The sequence below is a fragment of the Sceloporus occidentalis genome, unplaced genomic scaffold, assembly GCF_023333645.1.
Source record: "Sceloporus occidentalis isolate IW3139 unplaced genomic scaffold, rSceOcc1.0.p SCAF_60, whole genome shotgun sequence".
In the NCBI taxonomy this organism is placed as follows: Eukaryota; Metazoa; Chordata; class Lepidosauria; order Squamata; family Phrynosomatidae; genus Sceloporus; species Sceloporus occidentalis.
In genome coordinates, this window is record NW_028317040.1 from 3634924 (window position 1) to 3660838 (window position 25915).

Here is a 25915-nt window from a genome sequence, read left to right on the forward strand (position 1 = left end):
GCCCATTGTCCTTAAGGGGTTAACTTCATGCTACACAGTGCCATGTATACCAAGGGATGCCACCATGGTGTGCATTCCTGCACTGTAAATATTATAAGATGTCTCATTTTACCAAATACACTGCCTGGTTATATTGTGCCCATTTCACTCATGTGCAAACAACAAGGATTTGTATTACAAGTTATCAAATATCCACATCTTTGGGCCAAATAATACAAAATGAAGCAAAAAAGTGTAACTTGTAACTACAGTATAAATAAAATAGTATGCAAAATTGAATGCCCTAAGCGCCACCAACTGCTGCCACAAAGTAAAAGAATAGTTCCCAACACTGGCTGTGCATATGGGTGCAATATGGCACAAGTAATATCCAGCCCAGCTTGTATCAAATAGAAAACATTTCTAATGTTTTATAGTATAAAAATGCATTTGTATGAGGCTCTGATGAATGATCATTTTTGGCTGCGGTTAAGGTCAGACGGTGGTCGTGGATTTCACTTTAGAAGACAACACCTGTTTGAAACGTCTTTTCAAGTCCTGCATGTTAGGCGATCTGGGGCGGACAAGATGAAGCCCCCTCCGTTTCTCCCCATTGCAGCTAAAGATCATCTTTCCCACCTCTTGACACAACTGGTAAAAAGCACCGTAAACCCCCTCATAATTTTCACGGGCAGATACTTCTGCATACGTCCCGCTCAGTTCATTGGCCAGTTGAAGACCCTCTTCGGATGCCACTTGCCTGGCTCTCAGGAGGTCAGCTTTATTTCCCACCAGAAGAAGGGGAATCTTGGTATTAGGGTGGATTTTACGTAAATGCTGGTATAGGGGCCTGATCACCCGGTAGCTGCTATAATCAGTGATTGAGAAGACAAGCACAAAACCATCTGCCCAGTAGATTGACCGGTTAATTTGCTCCTGGCAGGAGATGTTGTCCGTTTCATCCTACGAATGAGATAAAAAAATATTAAAGACAGAAAACCCCGTTTTACTCTCTGTATCCTAAACATCTCGTCCCTCACACAAAAATTAACTAAAGTGAGATCTGTTATTATTATTCATGTAAATTTACATTGAAACTTTAGAACCATAAAGTATTTTCAAGGTAAACTGGCAAATACTTATTAGGAGGACACAAAACAGAAACAAACAAAATCAAACATATAAAGTATAAGAATACATAAACTAAGAGGTACTCAATACATTTTGTCAGATTAATTTAGTCCTAAAAAGGAAAATAATGTTCATTAATCCAGAATAGCATATGTATTTATTTATGTGCAGTTGTTTGCTGGTAAAATAAGCAGTTCAATTTGTGACCCTGTTCAGCTACAAGACTGCGTGCTGTCTTTAAATTATTTACTCTTACACCCCTAAATCTAACAAGCAGCTATGATTACAATTTTCGGAGAGATTGACACTGTAACTATAATTCATTAAAAGCCTGTCAAACCACCCCCAATACATTAACGTATAAGTCCCCTTCCTCTTCATTGCAAACCTTTCAGATTGGAAAACGCTATGTCCTATAAATAAAAGTTATATACTGAACACATTTTTTTGGTCAACGAATTGGGGCATGGTTTACTGGAGCATAACTAAATACCCAATATTGAATTAAGCACATCTGCGTATCCCATCCTGCTGGAATTTACATTCACAGGCTGTGAACATACAATTAGCATGATACAACTCGTAAAGAAATCCATATCCGTATCCATTGCTGTTGCCTCGAGATCAGGCTTACCATTGCCAACAATCTCAAAGCAGCAACATGTCATCAAGTTATTAAGCAAGATTGGACAGAGCTTCAGAGACAAACTGATGGAAGGCAAAGTGCGCAACTGAATATTGGCCCCATTTCCAGAATAGTTTTGGAAGCTCTTCTTGTAAGTGATAGAACTTAAATATTTTAAGATGTTACCATCAGCAGTAAATCGCAGGCCTCTTAGGATGACCAGCACCCAATGTCTTCAACTGGTGGATCAGAGCTGGGATTTATAACTGTTTTGATGCATTGTGCATTCTGGTACCAGAACCTCTTTAGGTGGAACACTGCCTTTTCAAAACCCAAATCTCTGTGGCTATCTTTCCTCTTAAATTCTCTTTTTTTCTAGGATCTCAAAATGTTTGCTGGATATAAATGTATCACAGTGTTCTACAATCCCGAATGTGACAATGATGTGTATACATATTGCAGAAATGTCTGGCCAGACTGGGTCGGATATAAAATGCAAACCTTTAGTATTTTTACTTTAATGTGAATAAGCTTCAGTAGTATTTATTTTCATTCTCCTTGTGCGTGGCTTTACATTTGCTGATGTTTCCATCAGACTCTAATCTCTTCCAGGTCATAAGCAGATATAAATGGCTCTAACTTGTGTAACCTTTCTGGATTTCTGTACAAGGGTGCATGGCCATGTATAAAACAGTTCATTCTCAGGGACATCAATTAAGCGTCTCTGATGCTGTAGCCCAATCTACAAACATCCATGACATGCATTTAAAAACATGCCTTTTTTAATTCATTTCACCTTGGCTGGGTCTGGTCCCTATTCAGAAATAAACTGGCTATTTTTGGCACATTAAACAAGTCTTGAGGTTTCAATACGTCCCAAATTCTGTTCCAAACCCGTAGGCTAGGAAAACATAATAAAGTAATGTTGTAGTTCCCACGGTGAAGTTCTTGGTGCAAAGTTGATTTCTCTGATGGTAAAATGGTTATTTTCTTCACCATGAGGTACTTTGATGGACATTTCAGATATAATGCCCTGCATCTGTTACACTTTGTCTCTGTTAAATCAATAGATAAGATTGTTTCAACTTTTTTATTTTAAAAACCCAGTCTTTTATCAGTTTTGGGTCTATTTAATTACACTACTCAGTTGTATATTCCCATGCTATTGGTAGACTCAAGGAATTGGCATACTCCATGTCTGAAGTATGGTTTACATAAGACGGCCTTCCTTTTATAGATATTCAACTGCGACAGGGCCCGTCCCTGTAGGGGTCTGGGGGACCCCTGCGGCCACTGGTTCCTGTCTCTTTGTGCCAGTTCAAAATTGTTCATAGAGGGCCTTTCCGACCTGAACCTGCTTGGAAGGGCCCTCTCTAAATTTTGAACATGCACGAGGAGACAGGAATGCAATGGGGTGTTACATCGTGTGACCCCGCAGTGAACTAAAAAATACATTTAAATCATAGTAATAAAAAAAAGATTGCTGTGATCTACAGTTCCCAATGCATGGGACTGCCTCATTTATCCTCCCCACGTCGGAAGTGATCATGCGAGACCTCCTTCCTGATCAGCAGCCTCAGAAAAGTTAATAATTAAAAAGAATCATTGGATGGAGCAGGCAAATTGCTGCCTGCTACCACACCATAAGTAAAGAAAAATAAAAAATGAAATAAAAGTGGGAAAAATCTGCCTGGTCCCTGCTAATATGCAGGGGATCAGATATTATGGCACAGCCACCCCCCACCTGCAAATTAAATGAATAAATCACAAATAAGAAAAATGTCATGACTGGAGATGCAGCTTAACACATTTTGGTGGGTTTCTCTGCAAGTGCATGGAGAAAAAGCAACAGCAATTCATGTTACGGCTCCTTTTGTCAGGGATTGGTGACCAACTGGTATCATGATAAGTGTCCAAATGCTCCTAGCAAAATATCCTGGGTTGTCTTCTCTCCAAAAATATATACTTTTGTGAGGATATTTTGAGGTGGTGAGCTGCTGAAGAGTCCCTGAGAGTCATAAGAATCACAAAATAAAATTTGAAAAATAGAAGAGGCATATTATGCCCCATGACTTCCAAAACAACTTAAAAAACCGATGTATGCGAGGGATTTCTGTAATCTGAATACAGTTTGGTGGGTTTCTCTGCAGTAATCTGTGCAAACATGAAAAGGCTGGTAGAAAACAACAAAATGTAATGTTATGTCTCCCTCTGCTGAGGTGCAAGTACCCAAATGAGACATAGGCCTGTTGTGGTCGTGGCCTGTTTTATGAAAAATTATGCTATTTAAATACACAATTTAGACAAAACACATCTAACAATACAACAATAAATTTGATTCAGTAATACAGTTAAATTATGTAAAGACTAATACCAACAGATGTTATGATATATAATGATATACTTTATTAATACCTCTAGCGGTACAAACAATATATCGAAAAAGGTTACCATAACAAAGTTACAGACAGTCAACAATTATATTCTAATAACATTGTAATAACATATGTACTTAACTTCAGAGAGTATCAGCATATCAAATGACTCCTTTGGTGTTCAGTTTCCAAAATGGCTCTAGATACCAGGATCATATAGAAGCCTTTAAAGGATTCTTTCAGTAGTTGTTTTCTAATTCTTAGTTACAATACTAGGCACTTAACTAGTCCTAGCTTCTTGGCACTTAACTAGCCCAAGATGGAAGAGCAGCTTTCTATTTCATACTTTTCTCTGGCAAACTTTTACAGCTCCCTTAGCTTCTGCCATGCTGCTTCCTTCCTGTCCTTCCAGTCTCCTCTGCTCCTCCCCCTTCTTCCTGGAGTTCCTGATATCCCATTGTTCTTGGTATAGCCCACATGGCTTTTCATGTAGGTAGCCATTATCTATGGTCTTAGATAAACAATAGATGTACACATTACTCACTCTATAGTGCTACCTGGTGGTAGAAGTAATGCACTTCTTAAACAATAGAAGTATAAACAATAGAACTAATTGATATTATAATATATGCCACAGTTAGGGGAGTGGTTTATCCAAAGGGAGATACAGATATTGCATCTGTGACGTGAATCACTAATAATGGACGACGCAATCCATGTCCACAACATAGGCCTCACAAAATAAAATTTGAAAATGACAAATCTGGAATAGGTAACAGGCATGTTCCATTTTGTGCTGCCGTAAAAAACATAGAAAAGAAACTTATGCATGTTGGGTTTTTTAAAATTCAAGACACTGACATTATTATATTTTATGGTATTTTGGTCAACCAAACTGGTTTGGGGAGAATTATTATAGTAAAATATTAGAAAATGTTAACAAAAGAAAGCAGTATATATCCTTGGAAAAGCAATATGTACATTGTGTGGGTACATGTAAAATTAAAAAGGACAATTATAGTTAAGATAACATAATCTAAAAATGTTGAAAAAGTCACAGGTTTTGAGTCCTCTGTAAAGAAGGGGTTAAGTGCCCCCCCCCTTTCCCAAGCATTATATTAAGTTAAATCTTAAGCAGGGTTGTATTTTAGACAAGGTAAATGAATATAGCCATGTTGCTAAAATAGAATATGCAGCCTTGGTACTTTTTATTGGGACAGCATAGGAAAAAAAAAGTCACATAAGCCTTCACGACCCAAGATCCTGACAGATTATGTAAATCTCTTTTTCCATGTTGACTCAATAAAAGGTATAAATTATGATTAAACATAGTGGGAGACGGATGGGCTGTGTAGGAACGTATTGCAGGTTCAGCTTTAATGCATAGGATATCTGGGTGTGTGCCCCCATTACGTTCTGCAGGTAATAAGCATACTTATTGTTCTATATAGATATCACATAGCTCTCAATTATTCCAAAACACAGGCTACCTTGTTTAAAATCTATATGGGTATGGAATTTATGGAAAAGTGGGATTAATGAGACCAGATGGATCCTTTAACTGAAAATGCATGATCCAAAACATTAGTGCTTTTAATGTAGCTCTGAATCCCCTGCGATCATTGTTCTTTATGTGATTGCTGTAAGAGGTATGCACTACTCAGCATGCGTGTGATTCCCATGTTATTAGTTGATGGATGTGCTTGCTCTGTGTTTTGAGTCAGTAGTTATGTTTGCTCTTGATCAGGAATGAGCTATTGCACGACATTAAATGCTTTGTTTGGGTTTAGGATTCAAATGTTAAACCTCACATCCAGCAGGAAAAGCCCTGGCTTGAAAATTATGACTCAGATCGTTTGTTAATAATATCTCTCTCCAGAGGTTAATGTCTTTGTAAAAAGGCATTAACCTCTCTGTTGATAATTAATTATACAGAAAGGAAGCATATATTTCAAAAAAATAGCATCACTAGAACAAAAGGTCAAGCTCTGAAGTTGGATGGTGGCAAGCTTAGTGGAAATATCAAGGAATAACAGATTACTAGAACATTTTTTTTTCAGTAGAGCAATAAGGAAATCAGTAATATAGCAAGGTGTGTATGTTAAATTTAGGCAAATGTAAGATTTTGGACATCATTTCAATCTTCTACCATTGAGCAATGATGTTTGCTTTTGGGTTGTGCTAAGTGTCTAGGCTCTTGAATGTTATTCTACTTAAGAAACCAGTTGTTGATAACAAAAAAATAACAATTAGCTGCCAACTTGTACAGTCCGACAGAGGCTCCTGGAAAGTGTAGTTTATCAGTTTTTGCTTAGATCCACAGCTATCTGGAAGGTCCCACAAAGTAAGTACACATGCTTTCTTGTCTGTAGCCTCTGATGTTTTAATTAAAAAGAATTGATGCTGGAACTGGACTCTATCAAGTAAGAAAAATAGAAAGAATTTCTAGGGTGGGATAGTGTGGCCTTACTTGGGTCCGTTTGGCAGAAGAACTGCCCTTGAAGATATCGAGAAACCATGCCCCTTCCACTGTAGAGCTTCTGGAAACAGCCCAGACATCTAGAATGAATGAACCGTTCCATGCAATAAGACAAACGTGGACATTTATACCGGTGTGGCTCTAGTGTACCCCTTTCTAATATTATTAGTTACGTATAGGTACTAGATATGCACACTTCTCGAATCATAAAAGTTTCTGAAACAAGAAAAAAAACAAGGAGGCATTTAAAAAAACTACAAGATGCACGGCGAAAATAAGGAAATTTCATTTTAACCCTTTCCCCCACATTTGAGAAACGGGAATATTGAGAATATTGCAAACGATAAACAGCAAACCAGAAGAAGCTTTCTTAATCTCAAAAACTTCTAGAAAGTCTGGTCTTAAGAATGCACATTGACAGGCATCATAGACATGCCATGTGGCTATAATACATTATTTGGGTTTGTAAACATAATATTAGCAGTTAGACAATTACATATTCAAAACGAACAAATGTTTCTCAGAGATTCTTCTGAAAGATCTATGTGCCCTCTGATCTCATAAATTAACATATCCAGCATTCCTTTTAGATTCTATTCTGTGGTGCTTTAGTGGTTCCTTGTTTAGGGCCATGACCTCCTCTTCCTTCTAATGACGTGACCTTCAGTGTAAACATTACAATAGTAACAGAGAATGTAAATGTACGTGCCTCCAGGTCACATATGGTTGACACAGAAAGGAGGCCACAGTCGGTCCAAGTGTAAATTGTCCAAATTTGGCCATTTCCTCTACAGGATACACTCCCAAAACCTCCAGACTGTCAGCAGCTGTTCCTACTACAGCGCTTCAAGTTACTTGTGAGAACATAATGTTTCCATTCTCATAACAATGACGTAAGGGAGCTTCCCCCCATTAAATACTAGTGCTTGCTATGTCACAGGCACTTTGTGACATTCCCAACCAATGCTGGTCAACTCATAAACCCTCGCTGACTCTGCCCTCTGACCCTTCGAAACCATTCTAGATAAGCAGAGCTCTGAGTGCTGCCTCTTCTGGAGGCTCAATCCTAAAGGAAAGAGAGAAGTATTTTTTAGACTCATGTTTCAATGTGTAAACAGTGTGAACATCCATGAGCCGTAGTGGGCTATTAAAGAAGAAAGTACAGGGCGTACCAGTAAAAAATAAATGGATTTGTTTTATTTCATATGCATGCTCTAATTATATCATACAAAATAAATGTTTGCATTCTCACAGTGTTGTAAATGCTATTTATGTACATCACTAAATTTGTTCCGGTTTGGGGTAAATCTTGATCTTCAAGGGCCAATATCCGATTGGCGTTTAAGATTGAACCATGCTGTTGGTGAACATCATACAAATGTGTGTTGCGGTCCCTAAAGCCCCTTGTCTACTCGGTTCCTTGGAATCATGTAGCACCAGAAATAATTATGCCAGGTTCTGACATACACCAGCCCTGCCATTAGCACAGCCTGAACATATGACATCTAAGTACCGGTATCAGGAACCAAATTAACATATTACCCTGCATATATGTCAATGGTGTATAGTAGAAACTGTCATACAGCAGTTAAACACTCATTCTTATGATATGTGACTCCATAAACTCGAAGGCATCTCATATTCTGCTGCCAACATATGATCTGTTTTATCCACATATGTCACTGCATTTTCTTCGTTTATCAAGGACAGCCGCCTAAAACTACTGTATTTGCTCGATTATAAGACGAGGTTTTTTTCAGAGCAAATGCTCTGAAAAATACCCCTCGTCTTATAATCAAGGTCGTCTTCTAATCAGACTTCGATTAGGTTGCCAGGCTGCTTACCGGTGCTTTGGTCGCGAGCAGCGTCTCTTCTTCTAGCAGCAGGAGAACAGGAAGCTAGCAGAGTGTCACATAACTCTGCCTCCCCCTCCTTCCTCTGGGGGCGGGGCCAGAGAAGTTGCTCGCACAGCCGGGCCCCTGCAGAAGTCTGCGAGTGAGAGATCTGCAGTTCAGGTAAGGGGGTGGGGGAGGGTTTCTGAGTATGTGTGATTAATGGAATGAATGAGTATTTAAATGTTTGTGAATGAGTGTGTGTGTGATAGCATGGGTGTGTAAGGGGGGTGGTGGTGGTAGCATGGCATAGGGAGGCTGTACTCACACTCATACCCTCCCCAGGTTCCAGCATGTACTGGCTGCCTTGGCTTGATAGGAGTGTGATTGCTGTTAGCAGTTATATATATATATATATACCTCCAGAAATGCCTTTTAACCCCCTATATGCCACTCTGCCCCATGGGGCAGAGTGGGAAATAGGGGGTATAAGGCATTTCTGGGGGCAGAGTGGCAACCCTGGGGGCAGATGTGCATAACTGGGGGGGCAGGTTGGCAAATAAAAGGAAATGAAAAAAATATATATTTTTCTCAATCATAGCTTTTATTAGATATGAAAAAATTGTTTACATGCATTAATATTTACTAGTAAAATGTTTTTTTCTATAGGGTAGTCTTATATTCAGGCTTTTTGGTTTTTTCCTAAATTAATATTTAGATTTTGGGGGGTCGTCTTATAATCGAGCAAATACGGTATATTAAGTGATATAATCCTAGTACCCACCAGTCATATTCTTCTTGAAATCCAGTATCATAGTTAAACAACCAAATTCCTTTCCGTACAATTCTGTTTACTTTTTCATTATATGTATTTTGTGAACATAATTAAGGTAGAATTGGGTTAATACACGGGGAGGCATGCCATAATATGAACTATAATATACTTAAGAAAACGGTTGCTAATGCAGCGCAATCAGCAGGACCTATCCACTGATTGCTATGATGATTGATTTGCAACAGAATGACTTTCGGGTTCACTCCTACTCCAATCCAGTAATGCAAAGTAAGCCGAGAAAACACATAGTCTATAGAAGAGACTGAACATTAAAAGTCACAATTTGCTTAACTTCATTATCTCACACCAATCTCGGACATATTACAGTTAGTTCTTTTAACCTAATTCACTGAGCCGTGGGAATAGAAAAAATATAATAAACCAGTTAGTGTAATTCAGTCTTAGGTACATCAGATTTCTAGAATGCCTTAAAGGCGAAGGATCGAAAGCTGTTCTGTGATGAGTATCAGCCTTTCGGGAGAGATACAAGAAGACTGAGCTGTTAATACGGTTCTTTTTTATGGTTCTTTATTTGTGGCGGTTGTTTTAAAGTTATTCTTTAAGTAGATGTTAACTGTTGAATTCCATAAGCCCCAACTTTTTGTTGAAACAAAACTATATTTAAGAGACCAAAATATTCTGTATAATTTCTTCCAGTGCTTGTTGGGTAAATGGTAAATAGGAAGATTTCTTTTGGTAATTAAATGAGATAATATCAGTTCATTGCTCATAGGACACCTTAAAAAAGTAATTTTGGTATCACAAGAACACTCTCTAGGAATGTACAGTATGTCCTCACGAAATATTTGCAAGATTTAAAGATTAGCAATTTAGGATAGTTTTATGAAAATAATACACTGTATATATGCACTATATTTGTTTTTGATCTCAGTCTTTCAGAGTAAGGATGAGGAGATCCATGTTTGAAAGGTTATTGAAGGTAACGATTAATTTTTAAGGTTTGCCCTTAGAGCATGTGTCTTGTGGTTCCGCCATAAAAAACAAATGTAAATGGCAATATAGGGGCAATTTTTCCTTAGGGTGTGTGGTTAGAGGTACTAATACTTTTATGTAGATGTGTGACATATTAATAGTTATTTATGTGGCATAGTAAGGCATTTGGAAAATAATGATTTTTTATTTATAGTTTAATATGTTTTAATGTGTCTCTCTCTTTATATACACATTACTATGTCTTTTAGGTTTGTAGAACACTATGACATATGCCTTTCCAACATATATTAGAAGAGAAAGGGATTGGGATCCCAAAGAGTGACTGTCTAACAAGAATACTTGGCAGGTATGTCAATACTACTAGTTAACCTTCCATACTATTGAGGCAAGGCTTAAGATGGTTGAATCAGTCTTTTCTGGCTAAGCTGCTGGGACAGATAGCTCAATGATTGATTAGTCAACATTTATTAACTACATGTAGAGATGTTTAACCTTAAAATTTAACAAAAAAAATTAGTTTAACTAAATCGAAGCCTATGGTGCCATGTGAACTCACTTAATCATTCTATACGTGACCCCTGGGTTTTCAGTGTCCCTCAAATAAAGTTGTGCCTGTTAGTACCACGCAATTGCCTAGTTTTACTTCATGACTATCTTTTTAAATATTAACCAAGTATCAACATTAAAATATTCAATCCGGCCACCAGTATAAACTAGGTATTCAATGGCTCATTGAATACCTGGTCAATGTGCTTTTATTTTAACTCAGGATGATACAGAGAAAGCAATTCTAAGAAACATTACTCCCAATTTAATTATCTTAAAATGCATCCCTGTGCAGCTAGAGGAGCTACTGTCCTTTGTTTAGAAGTTGGCAAGTCTCCTTAATTTAGGTTTTTAAGAAAAAGAATATTTTCAAACATGCTGCATGTAAGAATAGTGCCATTGCAGTGCCACCTTTGACTAGGAAGTCATGGACCATATACTTATTCTATAACCCAATGACACCTAGATGAGAAATGGTCTACAATGAAGAGGTGTTTTGCAAATTATCGTGATTTTGAGGGATTAAGAACATATCTCACTTGAGATGTCTGAGCAGAGTAATTCATTGAAACATTGTGTTTTTATGGGACTCACCCAGGTCCGGTGCAGCAACTTGGTGTTCTTCCCCAAGAAAGTGGCTGAGCTGTCCCTCAAAACTTATTACTGAGTTCCTTAGCAAGAAAACGCATCCCATTTTGACTAGATTGCAAAGGCGTACCTTAATCTGATGTAGTAATGGGCCATATTTATCCATGCAAAGCCAGAGCTGTTCTAGAACAAAACACTGATTTCACAACATTTGTTTACATATTTTCTGGTCATCTGGTGAATTGAGCACTGTGCCAGAATACGACTCTCTATGGTTATACATGATTTTTTGGACGGCTGATACATCATGTCGCATTCTAACTATGGATTTAGACGGATGGGAATGCACTGGTTCAATAGCAGATATAAAAGCTCCTGAATGATAAACATTTAAGACTGTTCACGTGTAGCAAATGAACACATTATCGTAAGTATAACTTTTTCCGCTTTCAGCGAACATTATAAGAGATGGAAATTCTGAGGGTATCACCACACCACTCTGGAACTGGATTAAGACAAGTAAAATATTTATTTTAAGAGACACTCTTGAGCCCTTAACCAGCAATCACCCTAATTAAAGATGATAGAGAAGAGTTGCAGGCCATACTTGGTCTATTTGCTTTTAATTATGAAAAGTATTATGAATAGTAGACCCAATCAGTATCCCCTACAAAAAACAAAGATCTTTAAGACATCTTTCCACGATAACCAGCAGAAAAATGTTGTCTTCTGAATAGGCTGCAGGTAACCTGGGATAAGTTGCCTTGGGTAAGCACACTGAAAATTGATGATGTTGCGTTCCAACCTGATGTCATACATGGCTGACACATCAATGCACTACTTAAGGCTAATGGCCAGGTTAATTTTTACTCCTAATCTATCAAATATTGTACATATGGTGCCCATTATGTAAGGTCACTGGAGTATGAATGGGAATATCACAAAGCCGGTGCTCCGAAACTAATTATGAGATCCTCAAATACAAATGTAAAAATGATTTGGTACTGTCCATATATGAAGATGTACATATTAAATGTTACCTCCATTGAGACAAAAGGTGTGTCCTGCACCTGGAGAGAGATTTGTTCCCCATCGATTGTAACCTTTCTGGAATATAAGGCTCCTGTGGAATAATGAAAACACTCATAAACATTGCTCTCTTACACAGGATTTTTAATCATAAAGAACTCCTCAGATACAGAATTTATAGCCTAATATTAGATCTGCTTTTAAATTCTTTCTGTGCAATAATTCAGACACAGGTCACACGTATTTAGATTAATTCAACAGTTTGCTGCATAAACAAAACTAGAAGGTTTTCAAATTTTGAGAAATGGCATGGCAGCAATCCATAAAAGACTGCAATTTTTTCTTATCGCACAAATCGAGATTACATTTGTAGTATTCCATATAAACACCTATGCAATGGGGCTCCTCCTAGAAACTACAATTTAGCATTTAAAAACCAGAACCATTTAAGACCTCAAATAATTTTGAATATACAGTATTAAAGGACTGATTGTATCGTTCCAATCCTTTACTGTTCATAATCAGAGTCCTATATGCGCTGATCCCACATCTAATCCACCGGGCAATAGAAATATTAAAGTAAAATTTTTGATTGATGTTAGCAACAGGGATCAGCATGGGCACCCTGACCGCTCAGTGGATACGCAGTCCCATATGGAACAAACTGCGATGCACTGTGTGTTCTGACACCTTTCTATCAGAACCAGCATTAACATTTTGAGCTATAGTAGCTTCTCTGTTAGACACGGGCCACACAGGCCAGCCTTAGCCCCTATGTGCATTAATGATCCTTGGCCGCTCATGACCCTGTTGCTTGTTCACTGCTTTTTCTTCCTTGGACCACTTTTGATACCACTGACCACTGCAGACCGGGAACACCCCACAAGAGCTGCAGTTTTGGAGATGCTCGGACTCAGTTGTCTAGCCATCACAATTTGGCACTTGTCAAAGTCGCTCAGATCCTTCCGCTTGCCCATTTTTCCTGCTTCAAACACATCAACTTTGAGGATTTACTTCCTGCCTAATATATCCTACCCACTGACAGGTGCCATGATAACGAGATGATCAGTGTTATTCACCTATTAGTGGTCATAATGTAATGGCTGATCGGTGTGTATACATACATATCCTCTAGATTGTAAGCTCGTTTGAGCAGGGCCCTCCTCTGTAAGTCAATTTGTTAGATGCTACTTGTTATGTCCTGTCTACCCATTGTACAGCGCTACGGAAATTGATGGCGCTATATAAAACAATAAATAATAATAATAATATGTGTGTGTGTGTTTGGATAAGAAGCCACCCTTATGTACTGTGGATGTGGTAAAAACAAAACCCTGCATCAACGGTATATACGTTACCATAGGAGTAGCACCGTGGCTTCTTTTTTATGGTACAGACCATGTGTTGGCGTTGAAAAGTTTAAGCTATCCATGCGCAGAGTGTTTATGCCACCATTGTGTGGTGCGTTAAAAGTCTTTTTGTATACACAAGGCTACATCTTGGAACAATACAACCCAGGGCACGTTTGCATGAAATTACATATGGTATAAATAACGGACGTACATATCAGCATACATTACTCAATATGCCAACAAATGAAATTCCTCGGCCTGTGTTTTACGATTATGTAAATACGATCCACAAAAAGAAAATTCAGGAAATGAAAAACAGAGGAGGAAACGTACTTTGGGGAGGGGGTTACCATTAATGCTCGTCTCCCCCATTCCCTGGTCACAAAGGTTTTTTTTATGGTCTGGAATGTACATTTAAAAATGTATCTAGTTACGTTGCACTAATTCTCTGCGCACCCCATTAAATCGCTTACGGTCGTGCTCTATATGCAAGCTTGTACAAAGGGTTCCGGTTTTAAACCGTGGCATCTTGTTCTAACATTTCAGAGGCAAAAACAGAAGGCCGCAGCCTAAAACTGGAGGGTCTGAGGTTTAAATGTAATGTAAGGATGTTTTACTTGACTGAGAAGGTGGTAGATAAATGGAACAGCCTCCCATCAGAAGTGGTAGAAGCTAATATAGTGAGGGAATTTAAACATGCATGGAATAAACATACAGTTATCCTAAATTAAAGCAAAGACCAATGACTGATTAAGGTCAGAAAAAGGCAGACTGGAAGGACTGAATGGTTATCTGACATCAAATTCTAGGTTTCTATGAGTTTTATTGCAAACCATGTATTTTTCACTAGTGTTAACACCATGGGTCATGGAATCGAGCCCCAAAGTATGGGAGATCTACAGCCTGTTATATTGCAACTCCCATAATCCTCACCCAGCCAGCTGAAGTGCCTGAGCTTGCTAACTACCTTTATATTATTATTATTTATATAGCGCCATCAAATTCCGTAGCGCTGAATGCCTACGGGTTTCCGAGTGCACAGGAAAGACAGACCTGAATCCAAAGGCACATGCAGAAGTTATGCTTAATTCCAAAGCCCATGCTGAGCCATTGTGCTCCAACCTACCGGTGTTTGCTTCATAGTCCCCGATAAACCTCTTTGTGAGAAACCTGACAACCAGCGCTAGGAAAACACACAGGAAAAGGCTAATTAGTAGAAGCATTTTGTTACACAAAGTAAGCTGCACATCTTTGGTACATGTGGGTCCTGAGTGTTCGCTAATTACTATCTGCGCATGGAGCAGTCATGATGACATCATCATTTTCTTGCTATTTGTCCTGGTCGCAGATACCATGGCCTGGTTTGCACAATATTTATTCTGGTTATTTTTGTTTTGGTTGCGGCAAAAAACACACCCAGAGAATCAGTCTATTATACCTATAAAATATTATTATATATTGATACAAACAAAGGTTAAATATACGTTATTAATTGAAATAACAGTGGGCGCCAGGCAGATATTCTTACCAGCTGTGTATAGTGATGATGGACAAGACTCGAGGCATATCAAATCTTTTGCACCATGTTTCAAAATGAATAACATTCAACCATAACTAATTAAGTTGGTTTAAAATGAACTAAGTAAAATAATGTGGATGTTTGTTAGGCCCTATTACAGACATGTCCTATTCGATACGTGAATGAATGAATAACGCACAGTTTTTGTATAGTTCTCCCTATGCCTATAAATATCCTTTATTGCCGAGACACAGTAAAGAGTTTGCCTCTTTATTAATATTATTTTTTGTTTGTTTGTTTCATATAGCTCCATCATATTCAGTAGCGCTGATTCTACATTTACTTTTAGGACTCTACAAATGTGTGTGGGGGGGTGTATTTGAATATGTATCATGCAGCATACGGCATTATTTACAACACTTAATCATATTACGTTTAGCAGTAAGAGTTGACAGTAGTTTGCTTTCTAGCTCATAGAACAATAGCTGCGTCCAAACTGCTTTGTTTCCTGGCTAAGGGTTATGGGAGTAGTATGACAACAATTAACGAGACATCTACTATAGATAAGAAAAATGACGAAATCGCATTAGATTCCAATTTACAGCGCTATGGAATTTGGTGGTGCTATATAAAACAATAAATAATAATAATTTAGACAGAAACACCCAAAAAGGCACCTAGAATTTTACTTACGTACAGAATAACTGCCCATTAACAAATGACAATGTAATATGTTAACAGTTACATTATTATATACTATGGACTTTAACATTTCTGCGAATAGTATAGACTTTTCTGGCACCTACGACATTTCAAATGTCTTAAAGAGAATTAACCAGATGCGACAAAATATGTTTAACCCGGCAACAATCATGTATTTATATATATATATGTATATATATATATATAAAATATATTTTATATGAAAATGTATTTACTGACATTTCTGCTGATTATTGGCAGTAGGAAAGCCCCAAACTATAACGCCACACTGCAGGATACAGTGTCGGTTTATAATCCTTACCAAATATGTTACAGAATTGTATCTTGAATCTTTTTTTAAACATAGAAACAATGCCAGGTTATTTAGGAAACCGTTGTCTTCTTGCGTAAAAAAAGAACTCAAGAAGAATATGAAAATGCATGTTTTTCTTACAGTTTGCAGCACTCTTACCTGTTTTTCCAACTCCGCTACCTCCAAGAACCACAATCTTGATGTTCCTGTTGGGATCGCAGTCCACAAGAGGGTATTCAGGGATAGGAACTAGAAGGTAATTGTGTGAATACTGGGACATAGTCTATCGGAACAAAGTAAAGAGTCTTATCCAAAGGCGATGATATTCCTTTGATCTTAAGTTCCGAACCTTGGGCTTCTTGGAGATAATAACATTGTCTGTAAGTAGGTCAAAGATTGTTTCGTTCTCCCCAGCTACGACCCAGCTGTCCCCAAAGCAAGGGACCGTTTAAAGGCAGAAGGGAACCTTCTTCTTCTCAGCTTGGGTGAAAACTGATTCCTCCTCTCTACAGCCAATGAGAAGAGGAGCGGGGACATTCCATGGGGAGGGGATTTGGGAAATGCTGGTTTTAACTGTATCCCCTCGCATATCATACGCTTATCAAAATCGATCCTTCCCAAAGTTAAAAAAAAAAAACTTTTACAGGAAACATCAGACAGAAATATTTTCGACGTTATCTTCAAGGCTGTTCTATAAATACGTGCTAATACTTAACACTGGATTATTTTTTTTATTATATACCTTATATGATAAATAATAGACATTTAGTCATATCCGAAAGACGTGATCATTAAAAAAAAAAAAGTTTTTTCCCCAAAATCAGAATGTAAATATCCCATTGAATTCAAAAACAAAAAACGTACAAAATCTCTTTGAAGCCCACGCTTTTGCCTGTCATTCACAATTATCTGTGAGATTCCACCGAGTATGATTTCTGTAAATAAATAGTTAAATAAAACTTTTTTTTTTTCCCCCCACCGCTTATTCTGAGAAAGCGTTCAAGCTTCAATGGTTTAATCCTTATTCTTCTGAGACGCCCAGCTAGAGGGAGACATTGAACAATAAGCAGGAACAGAACCCCTGAGTCGGTTGTAGAACGTGATGCTTTTCATAGGTTTCCACAAGATTCTTCCACTGAGAAAAAAAAATATTTACCGAACTTCTGATTTACCCAAACCACAGAACTGTATACATACGACGAGGTTAGCATCAACATTTACACAAGGAGAAGAATCCTGAATGAGTCTGCATACGTTCTTTAAACACTTAATCTAGCAGCTCAACCCTTAGCGACATTATACAATGATTAGATCGCAGACAATGATTGTGGGCACATACTCGGATAGACATGAAGTGGGAGTGAGTGCTTCCCAATCGCTATATTTCATCTATTTCATTATTCTTTAAACGGTAACAAGGACAACATTAAAACGATAACCTGATATGACGTATAATAGATAATATTTTTTTATAAGAATATCCTTTGCACCAAAAAATAAATATTTTGAGCGCACATATTACGCGGTGAATTCTGTAAAGAGGTTTAAAGAAAAATAGGCAGAGGCGTACATTTTCAGAATATATTCTCCTATACATTGAAGAACATGTTTTGCTGAACACATCTCCTTGCACATTCATATAATCTAGCGCTGGCTCGGCATACGCGGTGAGCGGGGTCTGTTTAGACCCCCATGTAAAAGGGCACAATGGAAGCACTTTCTTGCCACTGACTGGCTGCTTCCAAGAACGTTAATATGCATTCTGCCCCTTTAAATCTTAGTACCATGCTGCAGTAAATTATGTAAAAACAGAAAAATTGTGATATTTTCTGATACTAATGAACATACAACCTTCAAGGTGTGCTTTTTGTTGTGAGATGTTCTTTTCAACATTCCAGAATATATATATAAAAAGAGAAGAAAACAACAAGCACTTTAGATCAGTCTCCTGAAACTCCTCTCCGCACCTCCAGAGTAAACACAGACTCAGAAGCAGGGAAATATTGGCAATATACAATGTAATATACAAAAACCTTTTTAGTAAATAATTGCTCTTACATCCAGTCTTTCGTGTGTTATCCTTCAAGCATATACAGGGTTAACTCTGCTACAAATAAAGTACAGTAAAAAAGTCCAATCCGTTCTGAAACCTCTCTACCCTACGCATTTCGCCCTTAGGGTTTCTACCAGGCCTGGCAAGAGATTGCTGGGTTCTGATTGAATAACCCGCGATTCCTGATGGATACCTGACTTTATACATCATAGCGATCTTCTATGTGTCCTCCATCATTAGTCCTGCCTTTGGGAGGACTATTTTTTTTATATATTCTCAGATATTGTAAAGAACTTCTCACAGAGAAAGCGCTAAAGCGCACAATGTGACTATTTTCCCGTTTTTACTTAGTATTATTGTTTGTGGGATTTATTTAGGTAGTAGGCGCTGCCGGTGTGTTGTATGGGCACCTTGTTGAAATGCAATGAATATATTATATTAACAAATCTACAATGTACACAACAGCTCTTTGAGAAATAATATGTATACTAATCAGATAAGACAGAAGAAAACACTTTCAATGTCATATTTATATAAATCCAGCATGCCTTGGACATTTTATGTCATACATTCCCATTCTGTAATTAAACAATATTTAATTACATAGCCGGAGTGAAGAAGCATCCAAGAGCGTGGTTACCCTTCCTGGCAGCTGCAATGTAGCTTCTACCAAGAGTTAATTTTAATAACGGAAACTAAAAGGGTTAGTATGTAAACATAAGGATTTATTTTATAAATACTAATTAAAAAAATTCAACAATCAAAAAATAAACTTTCTAAAATGTTTACATCTTTGTGGTATCTAGAAGGAGACGCTCGTGGATACCCATGGCTACAGTATGTGGATTTAGGAACTTACAGAATAGGCAGGAATGGGCTATGCCACATAAAATGTATATCTACCATTATATAAACACATCTTTTACAGAAATTGGGAAAAATTTTAGGAATTATTTACAGCGTATGTGTATTTCTGTATTTTAGGATAATTTATTGCCAGAACAAAAAAAAATGATGACGTCAATATAGGTTTTGGGGCACCTTTTTTCATGATGGCATAGAAAGTCATGGAGGTCTTAGGGGTTAAAAGAGAACTTTTTGGTTCCTTTACTGCACACGGATCAATACAATCATGTAATTATTAATTTTGTGGCATAAGTAACTGAACAATTATGGTATATTTTTGCATGAAAATGCAATTGAAGGGTTGTTGGCAGGAGAGGTTTTTTCTTTTAGTTTCTCCCACAACTCTCCTTTTAGTGAATAGAGTGCAAAATAAAAAGGAACATAACACTTATGAACACAAGTTTAGTGATGTAAATGTAAGAAGAATCTGTGGTTTACACCTTCCACGTCTTCTGATAAGGCCCTTTAGATCAGTGGGGGCCCTGAACAGCTGCTTGGTCTTCTTATATGGTAGCACCACCCCTTACGTTTTATACATTTTCTGTGCAAAGCATATTTTCATCATGATTAGTGGTATTTAGCGTGATACGGTTTGGTGTTAGGCTGTATGGGGGCTAAACTACATTGGATCACTGGCACAGCAAAACACTGGCGTGTTCCTATACACAGAGAACACTGGCGTGTTCCTATACACGGCAAAACACTGGTTTGTGCCTATACACAGAAAACACTGGCGTGTTCCCATACGCACAAAAGACTGGAGTGTACCAATACATAATGAAACACTGGCGTGTTCCTATACACGGCAAAACACTGGTTTGTGCCTATACACAGAAAACACTGGTGTGTTTCTATAAGCACAAAAGACTGGAGTGTACCAATACTTAATAAAACACTGGCGTGTTCCTATACACAGAAAACACTGGCGTGCTCCTATATGCGGCAAAACACTGGCGTGTTCATATACACAGAAAACACTGGTGTGTTTTTATACGCACAAAAGACTGGAGTGTACCTATATGTAATAAAACACTGGTGTGTTCCTATACACAGAAAACACTGGCGTGCTCTATATGCGGCAAAACACTGGCGTGTTCCCATACGCACAAAAGACTGGAGTGTACCAATATGTAATGAAACACTGGCGTGTTCCTATATGCGGTGAAACACTAGCGTGTTTTTAAACACAGAAAACACTGGCGTGTTCCTATATGCACAAAAGACTGGAGCGCTCCTATACCGGCAAAACACTGACGTGTTCCCATATGCACAAAAGACCGGCGTGTTCCTATACGCTGCTTAGCACTGGCATGTTCCTATACAGTGTCCCTGCAAATATTTTCGGAATGTTGTCAAGTAAGGGGACACGGCCAGTCTGTACCACTGAGTAATCCTAATGCATTTAGCGGAAGCCGGCTTGGCAGGTGTGGCAGTCGGTGGGAATGGGATGAGTCACTGGGATACTATGTTTGTTACTGGAAGGCTATGTCATATCACTCAATAGAATATCTCATTTAGGGTCCCATAGGAAGCCCAGATGGTCCATTTAAAGGGCACACAAAAAAAGCACGCGTCCGTCCTCCACCCGTACAGCGCCTCACTGCCGACAGCTAGTGCCGACAATGCATTCTCCGCCCCCGAGTCTCCCGAACTCTCTAATCCGGAACTTTGTTTCCAGGGCTGCTTCGCCGTCGGACTGTTTTGAGAGGTGCACCGTGACGGGCGGAGCGCTTTCCCGGTGACCCTGCTGCGGCTGTCAAGGGCCGAGCCCCGGCTAATCATCATGGCGGTGGCGGAGGAAGGCGGATGGACGTACTGATGACCGTCCGGAAGATCGCCTCGATCTGTACGATGGTGAGAGGAAATGTCAGGGGATCATGGAAGGGCAGGCCACAGAAGGGGGGCCGCCCCAGTGTAGTAACTTTAAAGCTGAAGTGAAGGGTTCAAGAGACCCCCTGAAAAAGCTGATGGGGCAGTGAGGGTTACGGTTGGCTGAGGATGGGGCAGACACAGGACTGGAAAACGGCAGATCAACATAAAGCGGATTGTAACTCCTATCAGCCCCAGACTGCCTGAACTGGCTAGGGTGATAGCAGTGGTCCTGTAATTACAGGTAAAGGCCTGCAGTTTCCCAGCCCTGGCCATCTACCCAGCCACTCCAAACCCTGCATTATTAAATGTACTTTTAAGATGCATTCATTTAGCTGAACTATATCTGCCTTTTGGTTTCTTTGTTTTTATGTAGATGCTTTAAGTGAATAAATATGTTGTCGCCAGGTATAGGTGTGGCGTGTTGCGTGTTCTGTGTATGTGATATGTCATATCTTTACTATGTTGGGTGGTGAGCACGGTGCAGGTAAATGTAAGCGGAGATCTCCTAAGCTGAATAGTAACAGATAATTAATATAGGGAGGTTTTCATAGATTCGCATGCAGTACGCCCCGTGTTCTCTCCGGCCAGGCTTTAGACGCTAGCCCGCACCCGGGGTTGGAGTCTGTAGCTCTGTGTGTGAGGGATCGCGTAGCTTGCATGATGACGTTTAAATATTTACTAGGCGTATCGTGATGTAATCAGCGCCGTGTTCTTCTATCCAGGAGGCCTACGGGTCACAAGAACTGGAACGTGAAATAGGATCATGGGTAGGCGAGTACTCCCGTGGAGCTTGGAAATAAATGATATTATGAGACTTCCTGCAATATATTACAAAGATAGAAATGCATGGTGAAAGTTAATTAACCATTACGTTCCCAGTGACGCTTCTCTTATTGCACGAGTGGGAACCACACCCTGGGCAATCTTTAATTCCATTCCATATTCTTTTTACCCTAACATATTTATAACAGGTCTCAGGCTGCACTTGCTTAAAGAGTAGACTTATCACCATAGCAACCAATGGAAAGGTCCAATCAGCAGGAACCACTGGTTTCTATGGTGATGTCACTTTTAAAAGTTTGAATGACTTTATCAGTACCCCATCACGATGAGTCCCCTGCTTGGGTTTTTTTTTTTAATTTGACCTATATTGGGGTGAATTCACTTATGAAAACAGATCTTTTTCTTTTCCCAAAGCCTACATTTTACATCTCAGTACCCTAAGAAAAATCTTTTAAAATCTGTTTACAGATTAACAATACATATGTAATAAAACACACTTTATGTGTGTAACACGCGTGCGGAATTGTTACACCATGTTATCTCTGCTCTGTTAAAGTCTTTGCAAGGAAAAAGAAGAGAAGTTCAGGTCCTGCCGCTCTGTGACGCGCATCTCGGCTTCTGTAAGGTTAATGTTTAAATCCCAGAACAATAAAACCAAACAAAAAACACACGGTTAATTAATATTAACTAATACTTTTATGTTACAAGCTGCGCTGGCTACAGTTTCCTCTTAGCTTCATTCATCTGATAGAGAAATGTTAATGGGCAGTTTCCTTAACATTTTAGGTATAAAATCAATGTATTAACCCCTTAATGACAATGCCCGTACATGTACAGGCTCAAAATGCATTGTTTTCAATGGGTTTAGGGACCACCCATTGTCCTTAAGGGGTCAAATCAAATATTATGTTTATTATTGGAGGTGTTGGCCAGAGTGGTCTGTAGGACGAACGTGAGCAACACGGACTTTGTATCCGACAAGCAGCTGAGTTACATTCTGAAAGGATTAAGGTTTTGTGGAATCAAGTTGAAGATCTTTGGTTTCCTGATGTGAATCTGCTTGTTCTTTCTTCTTGTTTTGCTGATCATGGTTTGTTTGGCACTAAACAAAACCGCTGCTAAAGCGAAACAGATCAATAGTGCTTCGACTACGACATGGTGCCAGCAAAGGCAGCTCCTGCCGGAGAGAGGGAAGCAGTCACCTTGCCTTAACAGTATGTAGAAGAGCAGATATGTGATGGAAGTATTAATATTATTATTATTTTATATAGCGCCATCAAATTCCGTAGCGCTGTACAATGGGAAGACAGGACATAACAAGTAGTATGTAACATAACAATATACAGAAACAGAGTAGTACTTATCATAGGTGTTTACTCGCTAAGCAGGGAGTTAACATTATGGTTACACAACGACAGGATCTTAGAACCTGGTTCACACGTCACCGCTTGTGGATCGTCAGTTGTTTCACTTTACTTGTGTTCTGTATGGAGGATCTGTCACACCAGAGTTTTTAGCAGTAGGTTGTTATTATTATTATTATTAATAATAATATTATCTTGTATTTATAAAGCGTCAATTTAAGCAGTGCTTATTAACCCCTTCGTGACAATGGCTGTTTTTCTGGACAAGAAGGGCTTTCTTTAGATGTCATTGTTTTGATTGTATCATATTATTTACTATAAAAAAAAAAAAAGTATAAAATGTTTTTTTCTAACTTATACTATCTATTACTCATCTATAAAAGCTAATGAAAAACCCGCTAAATAGATTCTACTATTTGTCCTGAGTTTAGAAATACCCAATGGTTTTTATGTGTTTTTGCTTTTTTTTTTTTCTGCACTTTCTTGGCCAATAAGTACAAGTAGCGTTTTGCTATTTATGAAAACTAGACACCCCAGGGTAATTCAAATGCTGGTATTTTAACTCTTTCCATTCATCTTCCACCATCTTTCCATCTACCACCAGTCTTTGTCAAACTTTGTGGTAGTGATTTTTTTTCATTTTTCTTCACACACATTTTACTTCAGGCATGAATTAAAAGGTCCTGGTATATGTCACTGTCATAATATGTGTTCAGCAACATCCCCTGAGTACAGCGATACCCCACATGAATGGGTTTGTCTGGCTGTTTGAGGGCAAAAGGGCCACGTTTGGGGCATGCACATTTTTCAATGTTAAACTTTGGCATTTGGTGATCCAATGCCCTATTTGGTACATCTTTGAGCTTGGCCATTTCAGTGTGCCCAATGAACCCATATATTTTTGAAAACTAAAATATGTCACTCATACAGCACCCCAATATGTGTTCAGCAACACCTCCTGAGTACAGTGACACCTCCCATGGGTTTGTCAGGTTTTTGGGGGCTAAAAGGCCACATTTGGGACGTGTGCATTTTTCAGATTGGAAATTAGACGTGTGGTCATCCTTCCCCCGGTGTTAATTGGGGCATTGTTGAACCCGGCCAATTCAATTTAAAGTACATATGGTGGCTGGAATGTGACCTAATTCAGAATAGTCTACTATGGGTTATAATGGCCCTAAACTTGTAAGCCAACCCCATGGGCATTTAACATGCCAGTATTTTAACTCTTTCCATGCAAGAATTGCTTGAAGATAAAGCGCTAATTTTAGGACTTGTGTATAAAAAAATAAAAAAATATATATATATATTGGTATATATGATGGTGACATCAGTGGGAAATTATTTTTTCATTTTACTATTTTTTTTTCATTTTTTTAAAAATCTATTTTACTAATCACACTGTGATTAGAAAGCTGGGCTCCATTGACTTGCATGGATGAATGCATTACCGGTATTCAACCTGCAAGTTGAGCCAGATTCTCAGGAGGGTCTGGAGAGACCCTCCTGAGAACTCTCTTCAACTCCATTGTTTTTATTAAAGGATGCCGCCATCTTGCCATCATGGAGTTGACTATAATGCCAAGACAAGACTGCAGGGAGGTCCAGTTAAACTAATCTACATTTTATTTTTCTTTTACTAGGTAACTAAAATCACAGACTAGAGGAACAGTAGATAGAGCCTGTTGAGATGTTAAGGTTTTTGACGCTGTCCCCCATAGATAACTTGTGTTGGAAAAAAGCAAGCAGGGTGCTGGGTTGTATGGCTAGTGGCATCGGTAGTAGGAAGATCGCTGGCTTACAGTTCCAGAACCCCCTTCCTACTCCCTTACTGTTAAAGCGATGCATAGATTCAACAGGGCTGACGGTAATCATGCCTTGAGTGTCTTGTGACATTAAACCCATTTATCAATAAAATTTGGTTAATTGGTTGATTTAGTAAATAAGGGGCAATTACATTTTCACATAGGGCCAGGTAGGGTTAGATAACTTTTTTCCTTCTATAGGTGAAATCATCCTTTAAAAACTGCATTTTGTGTTATAAATGTGCAAAATAGAAGAAATTGGGAAGAGGCAGCACTCTATAACAAGAATATTAAATTGGAGACAATATGAAGTATTTCTACAACATTAACGGATCTATTCCTGTACGGTCTCAGCTGAAGGGGTTTTGGAACAGCCTAGTTTGTGTCTAATTGTTATTGCGCAATACTATTTATATATTTTCATTTATTGCTATTTTAATTTTCTGTATATAACATTTTTCCTTCCAGGGGAGGGCAGTTTGTTGAAGCAGTCCCTCTTACGCAAGTAGTTGTATCAAATTGAAACAAACCAGTGCGTTCACGCAGCGCTGGGGGAATTGACCTTACAGGGAGAGTCTTTAAATGAATAAATACTTTAGTACTTCCCGTCCTTGTATATAATAAAGCATATTTTAGTGATGGAGTCCTAACATATGGTGTTAAATTTATGTACTTTAGAACTGCATATTCAAAGAGAACCAATCACAATTACATTAAGCAAGTCCTTTAAATTCCACTGTGGTTCTTGTAGCTGCATGTTACAGTGCGCGAAAGTTGAGGATTTGAAGTTAAGACCACTAATTTAATTTTCAACTGTACGCTAGGGGGTCCATATGCCCCAGATTGCCTGGGAGGGGATCTATGTTTGAGCTT

General features: G+C 38.5%; 1 protein-coding gene across 1 annotated transcript; it reads right to left on the minus strand.

Annotated features, from left to right (window-relative positions):
- Nucleotides 1-474: 474 nt before the first annotated feature.
- Nucleotides 475-16539, minus strand: LOC149287494 (ras-like protein family member 11A-like). The gene is made up of 4 exons (XM_089492841.1): nt 16419-16539; nt 14852-14908; nt 12385-12467; nt 475-942 (listed from the first exon to the last, which is right to left on the minus strand). Exons 1-4 carry the CDS (start codon nt 16537-16539, stop codon nt 475-477), a joined length of 729 nt encoding a protein of 242 aa, XP_089348967.1.
- Nucleotides 16540-25915: the final 9376 nt, after the last annotated feature.